The sequence below is a fragment of the Neodiprion pinetum genome, chromosome 5 (genome assembly GCF_021155775.2).
Source record: "Neodiprion pinetum isolate iyNeoPine1 chromosome 5, iyNeoPine1.2, whole genome shotgun sequence".
NCBI classification, from domain to species: Eukaryota; Metazoa; Arthropoda; class Insecta; order Hymenoptera; family Diprionidae; genus Neodiprion; species Neodiprion pinetum.
In genome coordinates, this window is record NC_060236.1 from 35,313,432 (window position 1) to 35,338,328 (window position 24,897).

Sequence of the window (24,897 nt, forward strand, 5' to 3'; positions counted from 1 at the left end):
TCCCATATCCGCAAATGTATGTCTACATAACCATTTATCAAAGTTGTAAATAGTGTTGCTGGATGAAGCCATCTATCCAGTCAAGAAAACTGGCTGGAATTGAGCAGCCAGAAACATTCAAGCCACTTTATGTGCGAAACAAGGTATGAATTCATGTTTCTCGGACACATCAAAATGGCAAAGTGTAGGTAATTGGAGTTATTATGTGAATACTTAGTGTTATTTCAATCTTGAAAGAAGCATTGTAGAAGTCGGGTTATTACGGCAATTGGAAGTTTCTGACTTGATTGGCAACAACATCCGAACCCAATGTCCTTGAATTAACTTTGTTTCTTGCCAATCGACGGAATCAAGGTCTACGCGTGCTTAGAATATCATGAAAAACTCCGTTCCGATTGAAAACCCACAGGGGCGACAACGGGGACCAAGGTCATGGAAGTTACAGTAGAAAAACGATGTTTTAGGATATAATGTAGTACTGATTCGGTACATATCCAGTCGAGTATTTCAGGATATTTCGAATCTATTCCGGACTGTTACACGAGATTGGAGACCAAAATCCCCGGCAAAGATGGCAACTTTAATATCGACGTTGCGTTTTCCAATATCTGGACTCTCATGCTGATTAACAGATGTTTCCATATCCGGTTGTGCACTTGACGAACATCCTTTATTTCAATAACACCTCGTGTACCAAGAACGCGCGTGGTGGTACCATAGGTACGTGTAGAATTAAAAACACAGTGAATATGATACCATAGCTGGCTTCTGCGGCGCGTGTCTAAGTGCCAGGTGAGCCACTTCAAACCTGAAGTCACATAGTCTGAGGGTTCGTCTCGAGGATTTTCAAGAGCTTTACGTATTCGCGGCGCTTTGTTAGTGACACTGGATCGAAATAGTACCAACGAAAAGCGCAAAGAATTCGGGGATAAGTTGATAAACTGTTTGGTTTCATTGCCCTTTCGAATTTACGTCTGTCCTATTATCCGGAGAGACAAAATGGCAATCCATTTTGTTCGTCGACCCGGAAGTATGGAAGTTGTATTTCCCAGTTTACAAATTCACAAATAAAGGTATTAACGTTCAACCTATTTCGGTTTACGACTCAAACTTGTTTTTTCTATCCAAGGGCCGAATCGAGTCGAGTGTCTTGCGGCTTGTTCTTACTACCATCATCTGGTTATCGTCCGCGCGTGTGCCGCGATGTGATGAGTCACTTCTGTGCTGCCGCCTAGGCAGCCATAGGAGGGGCAGAGTGTTCGACACGTGCTATACGCTCGGCAGATGTTTTTTATCCCCACCATAGACTCTGGACACGAATCTTCGTAACTGCACAGCGCGTGAAAGAACAGACTGCATCTATTGCAATCAATGTTTCGTATGACGAGGTAAATTCAGTCGATCCTGAAACATCCATTCAACGAATTAAATGGCTCAATTTTGACGGCATAATTATGAGTTGATAAAACACTGTAATTCAAGTTTTTTTCCACGATGACTTAATGAATATAAAAAGCAAAGATAAGAAGGGAATGAGTTCGGCAACGAATACATGCATCGAGCCAATGATTTTGTCGTTACGGGGATACCTTAATTACTGAAATTAAATTAAATGATGTTCGTAATCTCTTGAATGTGTCATCTATTACAAAGAATTGACGGGTATGCGTCTACATAATTATACATAAGTAGTGTAAAAATCCAGAAAGGAAGTGTGAGTAAAACCGTATAAAAATAAAAGATGACCGCCAAGTTAAGCCCTTGGAATATATTGTCAGCCTAAAAAAACATTAGCCATCAGAACGGAGCTGAGAATAGAAAATAACACAACAAGGATTCCGTAACGATAATCCTGTACGACCGAAAGTTATTCGAAAATGCAAAAGAAGATCGGCGATATTTTATAGATAGGTACGTAAACATATCTTCCTTCGTTGTTCAGAAACTAGGAGGTCTTGCGAGGGTTTAAAGATCTATTGTACTCTTCACAGACCCAATTTGTAAGAGGATTACCCGACCCAGGGTTTCAGATTTGTCGTAAGTTGGGAAGGTCCGTGGAGAATACGGGATCAGTATCTTATACTTCCGTTTAGTCAGAAGTGTATTCGTAAAAATACATACCCGCATTATTCCTAGGCTGCTGTTAATTTTTCGATGCGTGTTCTTTTCTACTGCAACGGTGTTAAAACGGTATATTTATAAGTATAATACATACTCGCTACCTTACACGTACAAGAAGTAAATTAACTCGCAAATCGATTTGTACTTAAAAACTCATTTAGGTTAGACGTTAATTGCACCCTAATTTACGGTAAGGTTCACGGTTCACTGTTGCAGTAACGCTGCGAAGTCTGATTGTATAATACATGTAATAACCAAAGCGCAGGTGCTGGACTATCCTTCCAAAACATCTGCCTGTGATGATCAATATATTCATTTTATTTTCATTCTCGTCTGCGGTCCCTCTCGACGATCAGAGCTTCACGATACATTTCCGTGAAAATCTCGAGCCAGGTGCGATCTGAGAGAGCATGTGCTCCTGAGGTTGAGATGGCGGGGACGAGAAAAAAGAAGGAAGCGGGATCAGAGACCAAGTAAAGAAGCCTAGGAAACGTGCCACGAGACACAAACACCCAGCCGGCAGATGTTCTGTTCCGGGCACCTCGGTCTTTCAACTTCAAGTCCGGATTCACTTCGTCACAAAACCTTTTAAACTGCAAACTGGTCTAAAAATTATCTGAAATACTTTCAAAGTTATCGCTTATAGCGAGCTTTAATTGAAAAACCTCGAGCAACGGTACAACGTTTACTTATTTTCAAGCACGTATCACGATCAATTGCAAGTTAATTCTTAAGATGTAAAGCAACGCCCCAAAGTTTAAATATAATACGAATTGATATCGCGCCCACTAAGCGATGTATATACATAGAGTTACGCATATGTAACGGATACCATGTCCGCTAAAAGTGCTCATCAAAACAGAGTTCAAGAGTTATTCTTGTGCGCTGATCTCAAGCCCACCTACTTTAATTTATCCGCTAATAAACTGGAACTTGGAAGCTCAACGTCCAAAATTTTACCGGCACATTTTTTTTACGCATACTTACAAAGTGAGATACTGTAATGTACTTATAACACATTGTCACACACCGAGTTCGTTATAAATTCATTTCAGCATTGAAATACCATGCGTCTCGTATATTCGGTATAAAACTAGATGATTGTATGGCACGAACTGAGTCCCCTTTTTCGGTGCAACTACCTGCTGACAAGCATGTGTTATACCATTGCATCCATACCTTTACCACCGGCGCCTTCTCTCGAGCATTTGTGCTCCTGCCATGCCCTTCAAGGGCCCTCTCTAAAGACAGCTGCGGCGCTGTTGGCCTTCTTCAGTCAACCGCCAGAAGTTGAGTCCTACGGATGGGCCATCACCGGTACCTTAAGAATCCTCGTGAAAACTTTTCTTCACTTATTTTCAATATAAATACGTCCTAATAATATTATAGAAGAATATAAACTACCGTGTGTTGTCAAAGGACATGAAATGGTTTTATAATTCAAGTGCGTTTTTAAACAAGCGTTGATAGTTATTTCCGAGTGTACTACTCTCACAGGACTATCGTCGTTGACTTGGTTTTTCTTGTTTTCGGTGACCCTTACGTCAGCTTACAAGATGATCATTTGTGTATCCGGATTTCTTGTTGGGTATGTCATAAATATAACATATACAGACACAGCCGTAAATTCTCTTATCAATTAATATAGTCAATTATTCACGACACCAGCAGCCACGGGTGTTGCGCCGGAAACATAGCATCGGCAGGAAATTGCGTTCGGCAATCACTTGAAACGGATATTAAAGCTCCAGAGCAGACAAGTTAATACAGAAATCTCACGTCCTGTCGGTAGCAAGTTCACAATTGAAAAACCCGCGGCGATCACATGTCTAAATTTTTCCATGCGAAGAATTTCATTCACTTTTGCAACGTTTAAAAGCTTACGCGATATCCTCCTTACATAACTCATTCCGGGTATCTCATATCGCTTACTCATTGTCACATGTGTTATATCTATGTAAAGCGATAACAATATGAGCTAGTACTATGTTCAAATTGTACAGAGTCGTGTCTCTCGACAGGCGTTTCTTATCTCGCACAAAAACTGATGTTGCACTAGGCTTCAAGCTTTTTTTTTATGCCACGTACTTCAATCACACGTCACAAGTATCTAATACTTGTACTTTTCCTAGTGAAGGCAAAACTCAGGCATTATCCTTTTCTCGTGCGTCACTTTTGTTTTCCAAAGTTTGACAATGAAATTTTTATCTGGATTGTTATCTATGCATCGTAATATTGCTACCAGTACACGTTTGCCATGTTGTACTCACAAGGAAGGTATCTCAGGTCGATCTCTCCGATTTGATTTCTTTTGTAATATGTTAAAGTAGACTAAAAATTAAACAAGGCGAATTTTTTTTATATACCATTAAACACTTTAAGGGGGGAAACCACCCTCCAAATTTACGCACGTTAAGGGGCGATTGGGCAGTTTTTTTTGTTCTCTCTCAATTGAGAAAATTACATTTTTCATTTCTGGTTGTGAGAAAACTTTTCCAATTGGATTGGTTAAAAAGTGTTATTTTCTTGTGGTTGAAATTGCCAAATCGCCCCTCCACATGCCTTACTTAGGAGGGTGGTGTCACGCCTTTAAATCGTTTAATTGCAGATGAAAAAAATTCGCGTCGCTTAGTTTTTAATTTCCTATTACATATTACAAAAAAAAATCAAATCGGAGAGATCGACCTGGGATACCTTGCTTATCAGACCAAAAATATAAGCTGGGAAAAGAGTGGAATTTGATCGTGAAAAGGAATAAGCGATGTAGCCTTGGGAAATCGATCTTTTTTTTCATTACCCTCCTTGTAATTCGCGGCGAACAAAGACGCTGTACTCTGTACTAAAAGCCTGGCAGCTTTATTCCTTTGTTCTCATCTTCAGCCACCTTCATGCCTCTATCCTTTGAAAACGTGACGGGAAGAGAGCCTCGTTCGTCGTAGACGAAAATGGATTCGAATGCGCCATCATTTTTCACAAACTGAACGGATGATGATATTTCCTGACCAGGAAAGGTTAAGGCATTACTTAGACTTCGAGGAACGGAGCCTAGGTTGCGAGGAAAAGGTAGCTTCGTAAAACCAACGGGAAATCGAGGGAAAGAGGGTCGACAATGTTCTTACAAAGACCCATACACCTTTAAGCCGCTTCAAATGAAGTACTTGGGCAAGCACTGACATGCTTGCACCTTGTTTTGAAATTTAATTTCTCAGTCGAGAAGAAAATTTCCTCCGTCATGAATTGTGCAGATGCGTGATCTGATCATTTGCCAATTCACGTTCGTTTGTGATTCGGACTTTCATTGGTTAACCTGCAATACCTGTTTTCGATGTTACAGTTTTCCACAAAAAATGGATAGGCCATCGCACAGCGCCAGTCTTGGGCAAGTTCATGGTGCGGGTTCCCACGGGATGTATTCTACCGGAAGTCAGTCGGCGCTCTCTACTTCGTACATCACAGGACAGTCGTACATCCAGGGCCAGAATTATATTCACACGTCGTACCCGGCATCAACGACCCAAGCATTTCCACACGCTGGATACCCGCAACCACAAAGCTATGGTGCTATGGTCCAAGGCTATGGTGGGCAACCTCAGTCATCTTACCAGCAGCCACTGCATAAAAAGGGCTCCGTCAGAAATGGCGACGTTCTCAAGCGTTGCAGACTTCAAAACCCGTAAGTTTAACTCGCCATATCAAACCTTGATCAACTGTTTCCTTCAACTTCACATTTGAAAGTATAAGAAGATACTCGTACGGCAACGCGCGTCAGATGGTTGACTTCACACGAACACGAGATCCCACCTGATGCATTAATCATTCTATCATAGTTTCAAAACAACAGGGAATACGGGGGAAAGGCTTTCAGAGCTAATTTTAAATTCCTCGAAATGTATGCCTATATAGATTGAACTCGTTCAGAATGCTGGCGCAAACTTTTTTCCCGTCAAAAGTTAGGATTGCCATTACAAATTCCACAATAAACGTGTGATTGTTAATTATTGAACGGCACTGTAGTAAATCGCTCGAGACTGCATTTTACCGTGATTTCACTTACCGTAATGTTTTGCATTTACTCTCGCACAGTTGCAAACTCGAGAAAAAAATATTTGCACAAATTTTAACAACCACATTGCTACGTAAGCAGTAATTAGTTCGACGTCAGCGTGAGCTCGACGAGCTGTAGCGGGTTTTTAAGTAATTATTAGTGGTTCGATGCACAGTCCTTGGACGAATGTAATTTTATTCGTCTGTTAGTCTGGTGTGCGTTACCTTTTTTCTTTTTATTAGTAAACCATTGCAAAATTTAATTTTTTTTTTTTTGTTTTTTATACGTAATTATTTTGTTCAAAAGTTATCGTTATCACCAAATGTCATGTGTTCTTACTTGCGTTTATCTGTATCACAGTTGGACGTAACATTTCATTATCTCAAAGTCAGTCTCCTGTCGCACTTCTCGCGTTCAAACTAGACCCGCTAATTGTCAGCTGTGAGAGAAACTGGAATCAGGTTTTTCGGCGTCATTGTCACGGCAGAAATAAAATGGAATAAGAATAAGATATTTATTCACAAACTCGAAGTTGTTATGTTTGCCTCAACACTCAAGAGACTGTTTCTTCATATCCGTTAAAAATGAATGTTTTGCCTGACGTTCCGTGCATGTGAATATTTATCTTACAAATGTGCAACTCGCCAACGAATCTCTCCTCGTTTTCACGAGAGTATAAAGTGATCTTGATTATTATGTCATCAATAACAAATAATCTCGTGTCTGTCGAGCAGGTACGAGCTCTCCCAAGACCTGCTAGACAAGCAGATTGAAATGCTGGAGCGAAAATACGGCGGTGTAAAAGCTAGAAACGCAGCTCTGACAATCCAGCGAGCGTTCCGCAGGTATACACTGCTGAAGAAATTCGCGGCGATCACAGCAATGGCCAAAGCAGAAAAACGACTCAGCAGACGTCTGCAGGAGACAGCTGAGAGACCAGGAAGCGCGATGGAGAATGAGAGAGTCGCTTACCACAGTCAGATATACATACAGCAAGTCCAATCGGCAAACAACCGACCAATGCCCATCAGAAGTATGTCGTTGAGGGAAAGAAGGCACATCGACAATTCTCAATCGTCCGCTCATATACCGAGAAGTCAGAGTGGCCGCTGCGAGATCCAAGCTGGTCCCACTCAGTCCCCGGCCGTAGGGCACCATCAGAGTAACCACAACTTGCATCAGAACAGTCACAACGTGCATCAACTTGGCCGTCACACGCCTTCGCTGATGCCTAGCCCTTGCGTAAGACATCAACAACCTCCTCCGAGTCCGTGTTGGGACTCGAGTTCCCAGGGTAGCGGGTCTAGCATCCATTACTACAACCCTCAAGAAGCCCTATGCGGCTTGAGACAGGAGACGCCACCTAGAGATATGCATAGAACTCCGTGTACGTCTCCGTCGACCCCGCAGAACCTTCAGGCCCCGCCGCCTCAGTCATGGGGCAACAGTTCCCAGCCAGGATCCGGGAGCAGAGTCAGGAATTCGGGGAAAAAAGTACCGCCGGAAGTCCCGAAGAGAACCTCATCGATAACTTCCAGGTCTATGGAGGGTAGACATAACGGGCTCAGCAAGAGTGTTGAGAATGGAAGTCTGAGCTCTGTCCAAAGCTCTGGGAGCGACTCGACAAATTGCGAAAGTTCCGAGGGTGACGCTCACAGAGGTTCGCCGATATGGAAACACAAAGGAATCGTAAGTTTTCTGTGAAGTCTCCCGGGGCTTATTCGAGTTTACCAATTTCCTCTTTATCTCATTTCAGTCGAGTTCACCCGAACACCAAGAATGCGGACACATAACAGAGAGCAGCGGTCCGATGAGCAGCATAAAAGAACTAAGTCATTCGCACGCCAGCTCCGGCTACCAGCTCCCATTGATGGATGATACGGAAGCACCACCGCAAACAAGTTATAAAGTTTCGGAGACTGTCAGAAAACGCCAGTACAGAGTGGGGCTGAATTTGTTTAACAAAAAACCGGAGCGGGGTATCAGCTACCTAATCAGGCGAGGCTTTTTGGAAAACAGTCCCCAAGGTGTCGCCAGGTTTCTGATCAGCAGGAAAGGATTGTCCAAACAGATGATCGGGGAGTATCTTGGAAACCTCCAGAATTCGTTCAACATGGCTGTTCTAGAGTACGTACCCGATAACATTTCGCCTTTCCGCAACCTCTTGAGACGCGTCTATTTACACAAATGTTGAACGGCAGCGGACTAATTTGCGTAATCACCGCGGAGCCAATTATTTACACCGAGCCTCATGCTCGACGTCATAATCTGGTTAAATATTGTCTTTGCTCACCGTCTACTAACTTCGGTGCGCATTTGAAAACAACGGTTTTACATCCAAAGGATAAGAATTTCTCTTGTTTTACTTTAAGCATCTCAATTGTGATTTCAGGTGCTTCTCTCACGAACTGGATCTGTCGGGTATGCAGGTCGACGTAGCCCTTCGTAAATTCCAAGCATATTTCCGCATGCCCGGCGAGGCACAGAAAATCGAACGTCTGATGGAAGTGTACAGCCAACGGTACTGTCAGTGCAACCCTGACGTAGTCGCTCGTCTACGCTCGCCGGATACGGTCTTCGTATTAGCGTTTGCGATAATAATGCTGAACACCGATTTGCACACGCCAAACTTGAAACCCGAGCGAAGGATGAGACTCGATGATTTCATAAAAAATCTACGGGGGATAGACGACTGCGGAGATATCGACCGGGACATACTCGTTGGGATATACGAGAGAGTTAAGGCCAACGAGTTCAAACCTGGTTCGGACCATGTTACTCAAGTGATGAAGGTCCAGGCAACGATCGTTGGCAAAAAACCAAACATGGCTCTGCCGCATCGTAGACTCGTGTGCTACTGTAGGCTGTACGAAATACCGGATATCCACAAGAAGGAAAGACCTGGCGTTCATCAGAGAGAAGTATTCCTCTTCAACGATCTCCTCGTTGTGACGAAGATATTGAGCAAGAAGAAGAGCAGCGTCACTTACACATTCAGACAGAGTTTCCCACTCTGCGGTATGGTCGTTACTTTGTTCGAAGTTGCACGTGAGTATTTTATTCATTCGTCAATGCAGTCGATTCTCTCAATAGGGCTGGTCATGGGGGTGTAGGGGAGGATATTTCTAGAATTAGTCTACTCCCACCGACGAGCTCGGCCTGCATTTATAGCGCTTTGAACTGAGACGCTCGCAATACGGCCGCCAAAAGTCCATAACAGTTTCGCTATTTCTTCCAACATTTCACTTTTGTTGCCGCCCTATTGCGAGAGTATCTGGCAAAATTGCGGCTACGCTTTGGTCAACTGGAATAGTCGTGGAAGCTGCTGAGCTCTTTTTAGTAGAAGCGGCCCTATTGAAAGAATCGACTGTAATCCGTTTTCTGATAGTAGCGGAGTGAATTGAATCTGACTGATCCTTTCACATTGTTTGTAAATCAGATTATCCTTACGGGATAAGATTGTCCCAACGCGTCGACGGTAAGGTGCTCGTGACGTTCAACGCGAGAAACGAACACGACCGCTGCAAGTTTGCAGAGGACTTGAGGGAGTCGATCAGTGAAATGGACGAGATGGAGACACTGAGGATCGAGACGGAATTGGAAAGGCAGAAAAGCAGCCGCGGGGCGAGAGGCAGCGCCGAAAATCGAGACTCCGGCGTTGCGGACGTCGAGGTTTGTCCCTGTCCCGGAACTTGCACGGAAAGAACTGAGGCGGTGGATCTTGATACGCAGCTGAAGAGGTCCGCGCTGAGTAATTCACTACTGGATATCCACGAGCAGTGTGAGTTATCAATTTTGTCACATTCATCATGTCCTTGTCAAAGACTGCACAAAACGAGCGAACGTTAAATGATCAATTTTTAACAACCGCCAATTGACACAGTTGCAGGAGAGAAACCACAACGGCGTGGAAGCGTTGGCTCGCTGGATAGCGGTATGTCTATTTCTTTTCAATCTACTTCAGCCAGCTCGATGAGCCAGGGCGTAAAGAATCAAAATCCGGTGCAAGCGCATCATCCTGTTCACCCAGGGGCAACTATCCCTGGGGGTGCTAAGGGTTTGGCTCAGCAGCCATCTTTTCTAGGAGGTCTTTTCGCCAAACGCGAACGCAAACCGTCGAGATCTGAAGATACTGGGCCATACAGTCGTACTACCGAAGTATGAACCTTGGATCTTTGTCCTATCAAAGGATCGTACTTTTAAAACACATCACTTGCTAAAAGCAGGAGTCGAGGCTCGTTCCAACACTTATACTCAACACGACAAATACATCTTCTGTGTGTTCAGAATAATCGGAGAGAAAATAATCAGATCAGAGGTTCAGACCTCTCCGTGGGATCAATTTAGTATTAACTTGTGGAGACTGAAGAATTCTACTACAGGTCATGTTCTTGTCTTTCTGTCACCGATACATCATGGCAGACCAAAAATGCACCAAGACATTATTTTTCGATGAGTCTGATTCTGTTCTTCCACAATAATCAACCAAAGGCTTATTTATGATTTTAATCAGGTCAGATATTTTTTGCTTTATATTATTCTTGCGTTGACCATGACAGTTTTTGAAAAAAAAAATTTTGAAAAATTAAGCAAAGTAAACCTGAAAATAATCCAACCCATGACGTTAGTTCAATTCGTATTTGTCAGTTGTACGTTAAATCGACGTGCTAATTTGGCAATGAGCTCAGGTTGGATGATTACAGTCGCATCTAATAATACATTCGCCGATTAAAGTTTTTGCATGTGATGTGATTTGAAGAGGTAGCGACGATGCACTTTATTTTCGTGATTTGGCAGGATCGAATCTGGGAGTATCCTCGTAAAAAAACAAAATTAATTTAAATAATTGTCGAAGAATGGTTGGATAAATTTATGTACATACAAAAATTTGAAAACAGAATATTAATGGAAGGAAACTGATTAAGTACGCGTATACTGCATACATGCGTGATGAGTCTCGTTAATTCGATAACACACGTGAACTGACTGAATCCTTACAAAAATTGTATCAGAAATTGTAAATTTTCATTAATATGTAACGAAAAATGAATGAAAATATCCACGTAAGTAACAACTGTTTTAGAAAACAGCCTACAGCTTGTAGAACGCGTTGAATTGTATATGTATTGTGTAGCTATAGCTGCGGACTGTAAAAAGGTACTTTTGGAACAGCGGTAAAAATTATAACAAAGGATAGAAAAATAAATTTATATCGTACGTAATAGATTTTATCTTTATTTATAAACTGTTATTATTGTATTAGAATTTTTATTTCCAACTTGAGATATATCACATGTAATGTAAAAGAAGAAATGATTTATTTTCATTCTTTTCTAAACTTTGTAAATCGAAGCATTATTGGAAGAATTCACGCGACTTGTTACAACCATGCGAACATTTGCACAATATCCATGCATACTTCCATTTTGTTGATCGGAATAGTAAAATAAAATAAAAAGAGTACCTATTGATATGTAAATATATCAACTTCATTTCAACTAGTATAATTATCATTCGCATCCAGTATACATATATATAATATCTGTAATAAGTCTAGAATATTTTTTAAATCCCTGTAAAAATTTAATTACGTGAGGTAAATTTAATTACCGTTCAAGTAATGAATCGAATAATTGTCATGTATATAAAAATATTTGAATATAAATACAAATGCAGTAAAGCGGTTATTAATTAATTGATAACAATATCCACGTAATTAAACGCCGAGTATTAGATAATGAAAATCGAAAATTAAACGCAATTATGTAAATGTTGAAGATGTCGAACGAAATTGTCGCTAACAACGATCGGTGACAAATGACGGTCGTGATTTGTTGAAAAAAAAAAAAATAATGCAAATTGAAATTACAGTTATTCGAAATAGTTTGACTCTCGAATGACGAACTACACGACCGTAATAGTGATCTCTAGTCTGTCACGTAAACACAGTCTCTTGTATACTTTATCTAAGAACAGAGATAATTACTATCAAAATTATCGGGAAATATGGCGTTGATAGGTATTTATTATATTCATCTTAGTAAGGAAAACGGAGCAATCTCATGCGCCTTATGATGCGCAAGGTGCACTGCGAATTATTTATCATACAGCTGGATCTTTTTCACTTCGACCATCGGAATATTAAATTTCAACGGTTAAACCGCGGCCCATCCTGTCGAATAGACAATAAAATAGAATGAAATGAGAAATGCAAACTTCGTACAAAGTATAAGCGTTTGATTGATGAAACAATATGTTTGATTATAAGTTAAATAAATTAAACCACGTATTAAAATGGAGGTATAGCATACCGCTGAAATCTTATCCTGCACTCATACTTCTTGTATCGACGGTGATTTTAGCAAGTGTCTCTGTAGCAATGGCGATTATGTAGGTGAGCCTTTTTCACGACGACTATTTTATTAATCGGCACAATATGTATGCTTGTAGTGAAATTTATTTATTGTAGTAATTGAATGTAGCTATATTATACTAGATAAACGTCGTAATTTCTAATGTTTTTTTTTTTTTTTGTGCACGTAATATGCAGGTCAGATGGTCATATGAGTGACTATTGTGGAAAAGGCTTGCGGTTAATAAAAGAAAAGCAATTGATTGTCGATAGTGTGTACCTACGATTAGGAAGCATATAAAAAAAAATTCCTTTATCTTTTTCTCTGTGTTATTGTGTCATTGTATAAAAAAAAAACCAATAGTAGATGTATTTTTAATAAAAATTGTGTTAATAAATACTTAATGAAAAAATAACATTAATATCGTCGTTATGGTATAATATAATAAATGTATATAAATAATATATGTAGTTATTACAAAAACTTCCTGTCGACGATTCTTATCGACGAAACTCTTTCTTCGATTATAGAATCTATGAGAACGAGTTTTTAAATAGCTTAGGAATAAATCTTATTCAAATTATTCCAAAAATTATTGAACAGTTACCGCATTTATTAACAGCAATAACGAAACATCGCATAATTAAAATTATTTACTATTTATAGTATTATGTATATCAATAATGCAGTATAATTACACGTCTTAAAATCTATATGTATATTAACTATCCGTCATCATTATATCTTATACACTACAACACAACCTGATCGTAGTCTAAAAAAAGTTTCGTATGATTAAAAAGAAATAAATTATCACCAAAACTGTTGAAAGATTTTGCAAATATATGCATATACAGTGAAGCAATCTTGAAAAAATTCTAAACTAATAGCAATTACAAAATGTTCGCAGTTTGGTCAACTTAATATTACAATCAGAATATACATACCTATATGTATTGCCGAGTGAATGGTAATACAAAAGACTGCCTGGTACAAATTTAATACATACAGGTGATTTCGCCACCTATCTCTCCCTCTCTCTCTCTCTCTCTCTCTCTCTCTCTCTTTCTCTGTTTCTTCCCCTCTTTTTCTTACTTCAAGCAATTCATTGAGTAGAAATTCAGCAAGTATTCGTAATACTCGTGGTCCCACTATTAAAAAGTAAATATGGGACGAAGGAGTAGACAGAATTTACGAAATAAACTTATTCATGATAACAACCACATATATTATATTATGTTATTATTGTTGAAGGCATTTGAATGCATATAATGTAAACGTGTCAGGAAATCATTACTTTCGGAAATCAAGAACAGATGTATACCTTCGCAGGGTAACGAAATAGCAAATAATATTGTGCTTACATCATATCATGTTTCATCGTTTAATATATAAGTGGTGTAATTGAAATATCTTATAATATTTACCAAATAGATTATAGACTGTATACGGAACGCGAGAGCACACTGTAAAATCGACAATACATGAATTTATCCGTGGTTTAAAGTTTTGGAAGCGATAATAGGCGCGCGTTGCACGTGTCATTATTGTAATTTAAGGCAAGCATCATGTAAAATAATAAACTGTACATATTATGAAATTAAATATTATAAATACGTGAACTTTGTGACGTCAAGCTTATTACTGTCGCGTTGGCCATGCAACATTTGCAGTGACCGCATGTGCAGTAAGTTTGATAATTTATAGCATGTATGTACAGTGTGTGGTGACGTTATTCCATTGTATTCAAATATACTTTACAATATCCCGCCAAGCATGCCATTCGTCGTATTTACAATTATTGCAATACGTATGAACCATCTCGTCAATTACCCTTCTAATAATAAGTAAAGATATTACATATATCTCAACCTACATTCTTGATACTGTAGGTACTTTATAGCGCTAGAATGACCAAAAAGAGAGCTCATCAGGTTAGTGTGGAAGGTATAAAATTTTTATACGCAATTGCAGTAGCAATTGGCGGTCCTGACTTTTTAACTATCAAGTGGAAAATGCAGGTCATATGTAGTCAGTTTCATTAAACCTGCTTAATATTGTCGCGCTCGGGTCTCCAGCTAGTCGCTGGAGAGAAAGAGGGAAAAACAGTGGGAGAGAAGGAATACATAGCTGTCTTTCTCTATCGGTTTCAGTTGCGTCCACAATCCTCCATAACTAGAAACTATGGACTTAAGGTCATGTAGTGGTCCTACTCTTACTGACCGAGCAATCTCGCCCTTTTTTCTTCCTATATTAAATAAACAAACAAATGGAAAGGATTCAAACACTGAAATTACAGTTCAGTGGGTTGAAAAATGCTCTCGCGTCGAGTTGCCGCGACCATGCGAACCAAGGAACGTGTTGCCGCGCGCCCAACTGATCGTGACAGCTTCTTTTATTTACAAAATTATTGTAATTTCTAGTTCTCAACTAGCGACCTCAATATTGCGTGAGAACAGTTTTACGATAGTTCATTTCACTCCTCATTCTTCCTGGAATTGCGCAAAGTATCTCAGCTGTGCGCTTTTTGGCCCCTGAAATGCAGGAAATATGGAAATATAAGTAAGACGTGTCGAAAAACCACACTTTTTTTGACGGTTTTCAGGATATGAGTAACTTTCCTGAATTACTTGAAGAGCGATGCACCCTCGAAATTTGAATATACCTATATATCGGTCAACGCATGTGTAAGCATGCGGTCTGACTTGTTCTACGAAACTCCGGTAGGTAGCGTGCCTCTGCACGCATCGTTTTGCAGCATGAGCATGTTTGTCTATGATCGTAAACCGACCAATGCTTGTGGGCGTCGGTAACAGCTTGGGTAACAGCCATCAGCAGCCATTCTGTCAAGTTTGCTAGTGACGTGTCTAGGTGTATCGCTAGGTGTATCTTGCTGTCTATAATGCGATTGTGATAGAATTCCAGGCAGAAAAAACCTACGAAATGTTGACCAAGTTCGAAACGAAATCCGCCCGCGTCAAGGGCTTGTCTTTTCATCCTAAGAGGCCCTGGATCCTTGTTAGGTGAGATATATTTCACGTACATGCCGTCTTGTCGGATGGCAAGGGCTTAGAGCAAATTTCACTTAGTAATTTCTATACGTAAGAAATGGGATGTTATTCGTGACCGAACGTTGGTCTCAGTTCGAGACGCAACATTCAATACCCAACCAATTGACCGGGTGTCTTACAATGCCTACGTAATTGAAGTGATTCCGCAGCAGACGGACAGACACGTCATCAATTTTTGACATAACCTACAATGCTAAAAAACCTAACCTTCCTTGAGATAATAAGCGCTCGGTCGATTAGGGTTTGTATACAAATACTTAGTAATTGCCGTTTTGTTTACTAGACAGATTCAATTTTTCCTTGTCAGTATTAAAATTTTACGTATTCAAAGACAACTCTGTCACATTTTTAACCAAACTTTAAATACAAAAAAAAACAATCTACTTACTGACCTACGAATCACCTGATTCGTGTTTTTTAATTCCGCTACCAATTTTCGAATACTAGCGGCACATTCCGAAAGTTGACCGCATTTGTGTCTCTAACAGAATTGATCAACAATTGTAAAATGATGATGACGGTCGTGCGAGTACATTTCGGAATACAATTTATTGATAACTCGGAAATTCTTAACGAATTATTATCGGACAAATATTTTAGCGCACCTATTTATCTAGCATGTCTCATGGCTCCATTAATAGGGACTTAGGGAGAACGCGAAAGCGACCGCCCAACAGTGTCTTTTACTTTCTATAGTAAATAATTTGAAATGGCTTACTGGCGGTTTGTAGTTTACACAATAGACTACTTCTCGAAAAATTGAAACAATCCGTTCCCTAGAAATAGGTCGCCCAAAATTGGCTTCAACGGACTGAAAGAGGATGCATTGGTGTGGAAATCTTTCAACGAAATAAAGCAAACGTGGCAGTCTTGATGTACAAAAGAAAAAAGTAAATTATAATTTTTTATTCGATTCAATCCCAATATATACACGTCAATGTGATAAGTTACATTTAAGACACGGAAAGGGCTATTTCATAGTTAGACTGCCTAAAAAAGAAATATCTGAACTTCTCAAGGCTATCTAAGCCGTCTCCTACTGCCTTGAACAGTGAATTTAACTTAACTTCCGATGGTTATATTAATTAATCAAGCAACAGCCATGGAATCGCTAACAACCGCGGGAGTAGTTGGTTCCACAGATTCGGTTGCAGTCGAGCTTGAAGGCGATGATGTTTCCGCGGAGATTGTAGTCGACTCTGTAGAACTTTCTGCGGATTTTTCTGTCAACTGCTCAGTAGACGTTGGTAATTCAGATAGCTTTGCGGACATTGCTTGATCGGTAACGGTGACTGAATCCTTGGACGAATCTTCTTCGGTTGTTCCCGAACACACGTCACTTGTGGCAGACTGCTCCGAAGTACTCTCAACCTTCTCGCCGGTTCCGGAACTCTGGCCGACCTTCAACGGAATCATATCTTGAATTTCTTTCAAATCCTCTGGCATGCTTTCCTCGGACTCCCCGGAGATGTAATTGTTCACCGATGGTGTGAAGATCGGGTTATGATGCAACGACGGAAATAGCGGATTGTAGTATTCCTCAAATGTCGGGTACAATGGATTATAGAGACCCTGGTAAGAGCTGTACTGGTTGTAGAACGGCTCGTACTGAGATCCAAAGTAATTCGACGGCCCATAGCTAGAGAATCCGGACGATAACTGAGGATAATAGGAATTGAAACCTCGCAGTCTCAGGATAGGGTAAGGCGCTTGGAACCCGACACCCTTTTCCGGGATGAACACCTCATCTGGTTGGTCTTGCTTCGTGCCTTCCGTCGGGTTCATGGCTGGAGACAACGCATCATCCTTCGGGACGGGCGTAGAAGTTTCTATCGTATCAACCGGGACAAGTGGCACGGCCGTTGTTGTTTCTTTGTTCATTTCCGCGACTTTCACCTTCTTGTCATCTTCAGTATTGCCAAGGTTGGAGGCTGGAGCCTTGTTAAATGGCATCGAACTCAGCTGATCGCGCATAGCACTGACTTCATTGTTCATTTTGACATCCGATTCCGGCCCAGTGACAAAAACGACTTCGGTTTGCCCGCCAGCGAAGTCCTTTGTGAAGTACGAGTAACCCGCAAAATCAACATTTCCGCCGACCGGCGAACTGTAAATGAGATGCGGGGTGAGCGACAGAGGAGCATGAAATTGCGGGTACGGAAACTGGAAGGTACCGAGCGCTGATCCGACGTATATCAGAACCTGCGTGAGAAATTAAAAATTAATTAGGAAAGTGAAAGAAGAGTCATGGCCGTCGGCGCGATAAACATCAAAGAAATTTGGTACTTACTAAGCACAAAGGGGAGTACCAGATAGCCGACATCTTGTTGAAGCTAATCAACACTACTGCACTGATCGAAGAACTCCTAAAGACTGCCAGTCTTGTCGGAGACGACGTAATCTATATAAACTCCGTTAGGATCACGAGCAAACACCCCACCAACAATACTTACCAGAAAACTCTTGTCGTCAAGCCTCTGACCCGGTTCCTCCGTATGGCCCGAGGGTACGGTTTGTTTCTTCGCCGTTACTCGACGAATAAACCGAACAATGTAAAATCCTGATCCATATATTCACTGACTCACCCAGTGCGTCGACTGCACTAACAAATTGTCGTGCATCGAACGTACATTTTACTTTTACATTTTCAAGAAAGCGTTTTTAATGCTAATGACAGACACTAGGAAGAATCGATTTATCCCTTTTATCGAATATCATTCTTTACACTCATCATCATAAATTCTTGATCAGAAATAATGAATGATCACTTTGTAAGGTTGATGCATCGTTGATGAAGAAATTTAACCAAGGTAGTTGTACCAGCACGGCTCTTCACACCTAGGACAAGTACCGCTAAGATTTTTTAGCGTCTAGTCATGTAAATTATTTCACGAGTCGTTGACTCTACTCAGTAAATAGTTTTTCAGCTGCCTCTTCGAACCGAGTTCAAAGACACGTCTCGATGTTATAGCCGACTACCTGCATATCGTCCGATTCTTTTCGGCCTCATGATTTCGCTGTGCAACAAGTATAAAGAAACTTTTTCCGCGACACTGAGTGGGTGTAACCTGAAATTATTATCTCCTGTGACGAGTTCCCTTTCTCTCGCACTATTCTTTTAATTCGTGGCAAAAGACAAACCTTGAAGTTGGTCCAGAGCCTTGAGACTTTTAATGATCGGTCAGTGTAGAAAGGTTGCAAAATAATTATTGAATTCGTTATAACTTCGATTTAAATTATTTTTGCACGATGCAGTAGAGAGATGCACTGTGTTCTGCTCAGCAATTTTAAAGGCCTTGCTCGTTTAGACACTTAAGATAGTCGTGCACAGAAACGATTACTAAGATCGATCTTTAGAGGCAGCAGAATTCTGCTATTGTCAACTTTTGAAGAGTTAAAGAAAATGAAAACAAAAATACCCGAAAATTAACTTTCTATTCTCGCATTGCACCCATTCGTGAGACGTTCCAAATTACATCATACTGACAGTGCACTCGTGAATTCCTTGTCGCGCTGCAAAAAAACAAAAAACGTTGGAAGAAAAAGTTGTTTAATGAAGGTGTGCGATGTTACGATGCTCAGAAAGTGGCACGCCTTTTGGCAAGGACGGTATATACATTTATTATAGCATATCGTAGTCCGCCCGACTAGTAAAATTGGATGTTGAAATAGTTTCTAGAACTGAGTTTACGACTACTTTGATCAATTCGCTTATCACCGTTTCAATTTCCGAAATTAAAAGATACTTTCCACGCTCGTTTTTCGCGATCAACATCCATCTCACCCGCACCCCTCCCTAAACTTTTGCGAACGGTGCATTGCGCGTAAAAGCAGGATACGCTCGCTAGGATCTTGAATCATTATCCAAGCAACTCCTGTATCCACCGCTGCTGCGTTGAGCAATCGGGCTACCACGCCTACTCCAACGATTGAGATAGGATATTGCAGCGTTACAGCCACTATCTCTATGTTATATGGATCGGATGCTTGTGACCTTTCCTGTCGGAACAATTTTGTAACCAACTGGCCTGTCTCCTGCTCATGATTTGAAAAGAACGGGTGAGGCCTTGCGCGATGTTGTTAAAGTTGATAATTGATCAAGTGTAGTTGATTGACTATACCGCCTTTAGGTGAATATTATGAAGGCATAATTGTGAGTAACTATGTGGCGAAGAGATATAGCTCTCGATCGAACCAATTCCCACTCTCGTAATCGCGAGTAACAGTCAATCGTGTATCGTCTGTCTATTTGTATCCTTACTTGATAATCTCCTTCCGGATTTGACCGTACCGATCGCACGATACACTGAGTACGCTGAATTTATGCAGAATTGTATCATCAATTACTATTATATATTGTTACAAAAGGTTCGATAATTACATAACAATCTCATTTTGCAAAATGCGTGAATTAGGGAACCGCGTTTCGATGAACGTAAAAAGTAGAAAGTTTAATGTTAGGCCTCGAGAATTTTGAACCTACTGTCTTTTTCTGTAAATGAACTTATTGGTCTGGGGATGATTTTGTAAAAGGTATTTCGTACCAATTTTTCATGTTCTAGTTTACATAATGGCATTATCCAACTCTGGGACTATCGCATGTGCACCCTGCTGGATAAGTTCGACGAGCACGACGGTCCAGTCCGAGGTATCTGCTTCCACAATCAGCAACCACTGTTCGTCTCAGGTGGTGATGACTACAAGATCAAAGTATGGAACTACAAACAGCGCCGCTGCATATTCACCCTCTTGGGTCACCTTGATTACATAAGAACAACAATGTTCCATCATGAATATCCATGGATTCTCAGCGCATCTGACGACCAGACGATACGGATTTGGAATTGGCAGAGTAGAACGTGTATATGCGTATTAACAGGTCATAACCACTATGTGATGTGTGCGCAATTCCACCCTTCGGAGGACATTATCGTCTCGGCATCTCTCGACCAGACGGTAAGAGTCTGGGACATTTCCGGATTGCGTAAGAAAAGCGTAGCCCCGGGACCGGGCGGGCTAGAAGATCATTTGAAGAACCCTGGAGCGACAGATTTGTTTGGGCAAGCTGATGCCGTTGTAAAACATGTCCTTGAGGGGCACGATCGCGGCGTAAACTGGGCATGCTTTCACCCGACCTTACCGCTAATCGCTTCGGGGGCGGATGATCGTCAAATTAAAATGTGGCGAATGAATGATGCCAAAGCTTGGGAAGTCGACACTTGCAGAGGCCACTACTACAACGTATCTTGTGTACTCTTCCATCCGCGGCAAGAATTGATTCTGTCAAACTCCGAAGACAAGAGTATTCGGGTCTGGGACATGACCAAGCGAGCCTGCCTTCACACCTTCAGGAGAGAACATGAACGATTTTGGGTTCTGGCTGCGCACCCAACTCTCAACTTATTCGCGGCTGGACATGATTCCGGAATGACTATTTTCAAGCTCGAAAGAGAGCGTCCGGCTTATGCCGTCTACGGCAATCTATTGTTCTATGTCAAAGACCGTTTTCTTAGGAAATTAGATTTCAACACATCGAAGGATAGCTCGGTAATGCAGATCCGTGGGGGTGGCAAGGTGCCGGCTTACAGTATGTCCTACAACCAGGCTGAAAATGCTGTTCTGATCTGTACAAGGTCTGCGCTGAACGTTGAAAACAGCACTTATGACTTGTACATGATTCCTAAGGATGGTGACTCCAATAGCGACCCCGATGCTAAGAGAGCCTCAGGCGTGACAGCGATATGGGTAGCAAGAAACAGATTTGCAGTCCTGGATAGGGGGTATTCTGTGAGTCCCAATTTTGACTTGATTTTTTTTCATATTTCTCGTCTGATTATAGCAGTCTCAAGAATTGGATTACGTATGAATGTAATTTCCAGCACCAGAAATGACAAATAATTTCTTAAATTTTCAGTTGGTCATTAAAAACCTCAAAAACGAGGTGACAAAAAAGGTGCAAATTCCAAATTGCGACGAGATTTTTTATGCTGGAACGGGGATGCTCTTGTTAAGGGACGCTGAACAAGTCATACTCTTTGATGTTCAACAGAAGAGAACACTAGCAGAAGTGAAGATCTCGAAGTGTCGTTACGTCGTATGGTCAAACGATATGTCACATGTTGCACTATTAGCTAAGCACACGGTGAACATCTGTAATCGTCGTTTGGAATCAATATGTTCGATTCACGAGAATACCAGAGTGAAATCTGGTTCCTGGGATGACTCTGGAATATTTATTTACACTACAAGTAATCACATAAAATACGCTATTAACAATGGCGATCACGGAATTATTCGTACTCTAGACTTACCAATCTACGTTACTCGCGTAAAAGGAAACCAAGTATTTTGTCTAGACCGCGAATGCAGGCCGAGAATATTGAATATCGACCCCACAGAGTACAAATTTAAATTAGCATTGATAAACAGAAAGTACGAAGAAGTCTTGCACATGGTTCGTACAGCGAATTTGGTTGGTCAATCGATAATCGCCTATCTACAGCAGAAAGGGTATCCAGAAGTTGCTCTCCACTTTGTGAAAGATGAGAAAACCAGATTTGGACTTGCCTTGGAGTGCGGTAACATTGAGGTCGCCCTAGAGGCGGCAAGAACTTTGGATCAGAAGAGTTGTTGGGAAAGCTTAGCTCAAGCTGCTCTACTTCAGGGCAATCATCAGGTTGTAGAGATGTGTTACCAGAGAACAAAGAACTTCGAAAAGCTTGCATTTTTGTACTTGATTACTGGAAATTTGGACAAATTAAGAAAGATGACAAAAATAGCAGAAATTAGGAAAGATGTTTCTGGTCAATACCAAGGAAGTTTACTTTTGGGAGATATTTATGAAAGAGCAAAAATATTGAAGGTTGGTAAAGTTCATATGACAGCATGAAATCAGTGTTACTCGGATTAATTATGGTTTCATGTAATAATCTTATTCAACGTTTCAGAACTCTGGTCAGACGTCACTCGCGTATGTAACAGAAAAAATTCACGGAATCGCTAGTGAGGAGGACGACTTGCAGTATGAATCAATGAAAGAAGAATTGGAGGACCTCGAACGGGGAGCAGTATATCTCCAGCCTCCAATTCCTACTCAACAAGCCGAGAACAATTGGCCATTATTGACAGTTTCCAAAGGTTTCTTCGAGGGTGCAATGATGTCTCGTGGTAAGACTCAAGTAGCCGCTGCTCTGGCACCAGAAGATGACTCTGGGCCGGTTGAAGGATGGGGTAATGACGACGAGTTGGGCATGGATGACGAAGAGGGTGGAGATACGGAAATTGTAGGCGATACCGAAGAAGGGGCTGGCTGGGACGTTGGCGATGAAGATCTAGAATTGCCACCAGAATTAGAGGCAGCGACACCATCTTCTGAAGACGGCTACTATTCTCCACCAACAAAAGGAATTCCCCCAACCCAACACTGGGTCAATAATTCTCAGCTGGTATCTGACCACATCTTAGCTGGTTCCTTTGAATCTGCCTTCAGATTACTACACGATCAAGTTGGAGTCGTCGAGTTTCAAGCTTATGAGTCAATATTTCTGAGTACATTTGCACGAGCACGCACCTCATACTCAAGCCTTCCCAGTATACCATCACTTTACGGCTATCCACAAAGAAATTGGAAAGAGGCGAACGTCAAAAACGGCTTACCAGCTGTTGGCTTGAGATTGACTGATCTTGTGCAGAGATTACAAGTCTGCTACCAGTTGACCACAGGTGGAAAATTCACTGAAGCAGTTGAAAAACTACAACACATTTTGCTCAGTGTTCCACTTCTGGTTGTTGATACAAGACAAGATATTGCAGAATCTCAACAGCTAATACAAATCTGTAGAGAGTATATTCTTGGTCTCAAAATGGAAACTACTAGAAAAACTTTACCCAAAAGCACTTTGGCAGAACAGAAACGACTATGCGAGATGGCTGCTTACTTTACACACTGCAATTTGCAGCCTGTTCATCAAATTCTAACTCTACGAACGGCTGTAAATATGTTCTTCAAACTAAAGAATTATAAAACTGCAGCTTCATTTGCTAGAAGATTATTGGAACTTGGTCCAAGGGCAGAGGTTGCACAGCAAGCTAGGAAAATACTACAGGTAACGTTCGCTCTGACTTTTTGCGATCAAGCAGAATCCTTGAACTTACATTTGTATTGATTTTCGTTTTCTCATTTAGGCATGTGACAAAAATCCAGTCGATGAACACCAGCTGTTATACGACGAGCACAATCCATTTACTCTATGTGCGGGTACTTACACTCCAATTTATAGAGGCAAACCCGAAATCAAATGCTCACTTTGTGGGGCCAGCTATCAACCTCAATTCAAAGAAACTATCTGCACAGTCTGCGAGGTAGCTCTGGTTGGAAAAGAAACTATTGGACTGAGGATAAGTCCCTTGCAATTCCGATAAGATGCTACTGCTTTACACATTAAAATAATTCAGCCTTCAAGGTGCATTTATTTGTAGTGATTGTATAAAAATATATGTATGAAGGTATTGTTTAAGTTTTAGATACTGTCACTAATCAGTAAACAATGGGTCGTTGCAGTTACGACATCATATACTTTTAAGTAATAAATCTAAATTTGTATAAAAAAATATGTCTTATAATTGGCGAAAAATTCTGATTAGAACATTAATTGATGTAAAGAGTTATGATTAGTTTTCTTTTCAAGTTCAAACAGTTGCTATATTGCAACTGAGAGTGGTAACAACATTGCAGAAGTCGTGTGGCACATATCTGCTCAACGCAGTCTTTTCCAACTTGGTTCTGTCATATGCAGCTAATTGTAAGTGATTTCTTTGGAATCTGGGATCTTTGAACAATTAATTGTTCATAAGTATGTAAATCCGTTTGGTCACTTGAAAAAAAAAATCATACTTATTCTCATAATTGTGGTGGAATTTAGGGAGCCAAATTAAAAGCAAACTGTTGTGACACGGTTCAAAAAATTTTACTACGATATTCTAAAACAAAAGAGGTTCAATTTACCACTCTGAATCCTGCTACTACTTTTCCACTTTCGAAAACCATGGTGCGCATATTTAGCCTGCATTCTCAGGTCGTTAGCGCCTGTATCCTCAATATCTTGGCCAGTCTTGGCTCAAATCCACTAAGATTAAGTACCTATTCTTTTTGATCTTCCGTGAGACCTAATGCGGCCATATTTACAGAACTGACTATGAATAAAGTACACTGAAAATGGTGCTATGAATTTTCGAATACATAAGTAACGAATTACCGCCACATAGCCGCTGCAAGAATTCTTGCATCTACCGCATTGGCGTAACCCAC

At 40.8% G+C, this 24,897-nt stretch overlaps 3 protein-coding genes across 14 annotated transcripts in view; 2 read left to right on the plus strand and 1 right to left on the minus strand.

Moving 5' to 3' along the window:
• siz (Brefeldin-resistant Arf-GEF family protein schizo) overlaps positions 1-14,296 on the plus strand; it is a 48,193-nt gene extending 33,897 nt beyond the window's left edge. For 9 of the 12 annotated variants that reach the window (XM_046629991.2, XM_046629997.2, XM_046629994.2 and 6 more), the window contains 6 exons: positions 5,456-5,794; positions 6,901-7,855; positions 7,923-8,293; positions 8,559-9,214; positions 9,606-9,947; positions 10,050-14,296. In XM_046629991.2, coding sequence (XP_046485947.1) covers positions 5,456-5,794; positions 6,901-7,855; positions 7,923-8,293; positions 8,559-9,214; positions 9,606-9,947; positions 10,050-10,330 — 2,944 coding nt within the window. In that variant the 3' untranslated portion in view covers positions 10,331-14,296. Of the gene's footprint in view, positions 1-3,662; positions 3,710-5,028; positions 5,185-5,455; positions 5,795-6,900; positions 7,856-7,922; positions 8,294-8,558; positions 9,215-9,605; positions 9,948-10,049 lie in introns of those variants that run through there. The other 3 variants (XM_046629995.2, XM_069135891.1, XM_046630000.2) reach the window with 3 other exon arrangements.
• A 1,038-nt stretch (positions 14,297-15,334) lies between these two features.
• On the plus strand, positions 15,335-24,200 carry alphaCOP (coatomer subunit alpha). The gene is made up of 5 exons (XM_046629927.1): positions 15,335-15,542; positions 20,153-21,377; positions 21,505-22,452; positions 22,538-23,695; positions 23,775-24,200. Exons 1-5 carry the CDS (start codon positions 15,463-15,465, stop codon positions 24,009-24,011), a joined length of 3,648 nt encoding a protein of 1,215 aa, XP_046485883.1. The 5' UTR covers positions 15,335-15,462; the 3' UTR covers positions 24,012-24,200.
• Positions 16,482-17,985, minus strand: LOC124220678 (uncharacterized). Its single transcript, XM_046629928.2, has 2 exons — positions 17,881-17,985; positions 16,482-17,792 (listed from the first exon to the last, which is right to left on the minus strand). The coding sequence occupies exons 1-2, from the start codon at positions 17,911-17,913 to the stop codon at positions 16,680-16,682; spliced, it is 1,146 nt and encodes a 381-aa protein (XP_046485884.1). The 5' UTR covers positions 17,914-17,985; the 3' UTR covers positions 16,482-16,679.
• Positions 24,201-24,897: the final 697 nt, after the last annotated feature.

Bases quoted from the DNA above. Each gene is read 5' to 3' on its own strand.
- LOC124220678 (XM_046629928.2), bottom strand. From the start codon at position 17,913: ATGTCGGCTATCTGGTACTCCCCTTTGTGCTTA. The intron at 17,793-17,880 runs GTAAGTACCAAA...TTTCTCACGCAG, and splicing joins GGTACTCCCCTTTGTGCTTA to GTTCTGATATACGTCGGATC.
- alphaCOP (XM_046629927.1), top strand. From the start codon at position 15,463: ATGTTGACCAAGTTCGAAACGAAATCCGCCCGCGTCAAGGGCTTGTCT. The intron at 15,543-20,152 runs GTGAGATATATT...TTCATGTTCTAG, and splicing joins AGGCCCTGGATCCTTGTTAG to TTTACATAATGGCATTATCC. The intron at 22,453-22,537 runs GTTGGTAAAGTT...TCAACGTTTCAG, and splicing joins AAAGAGCAAAAATATTGAAG to AACTCTGGTCAGACGTCACT.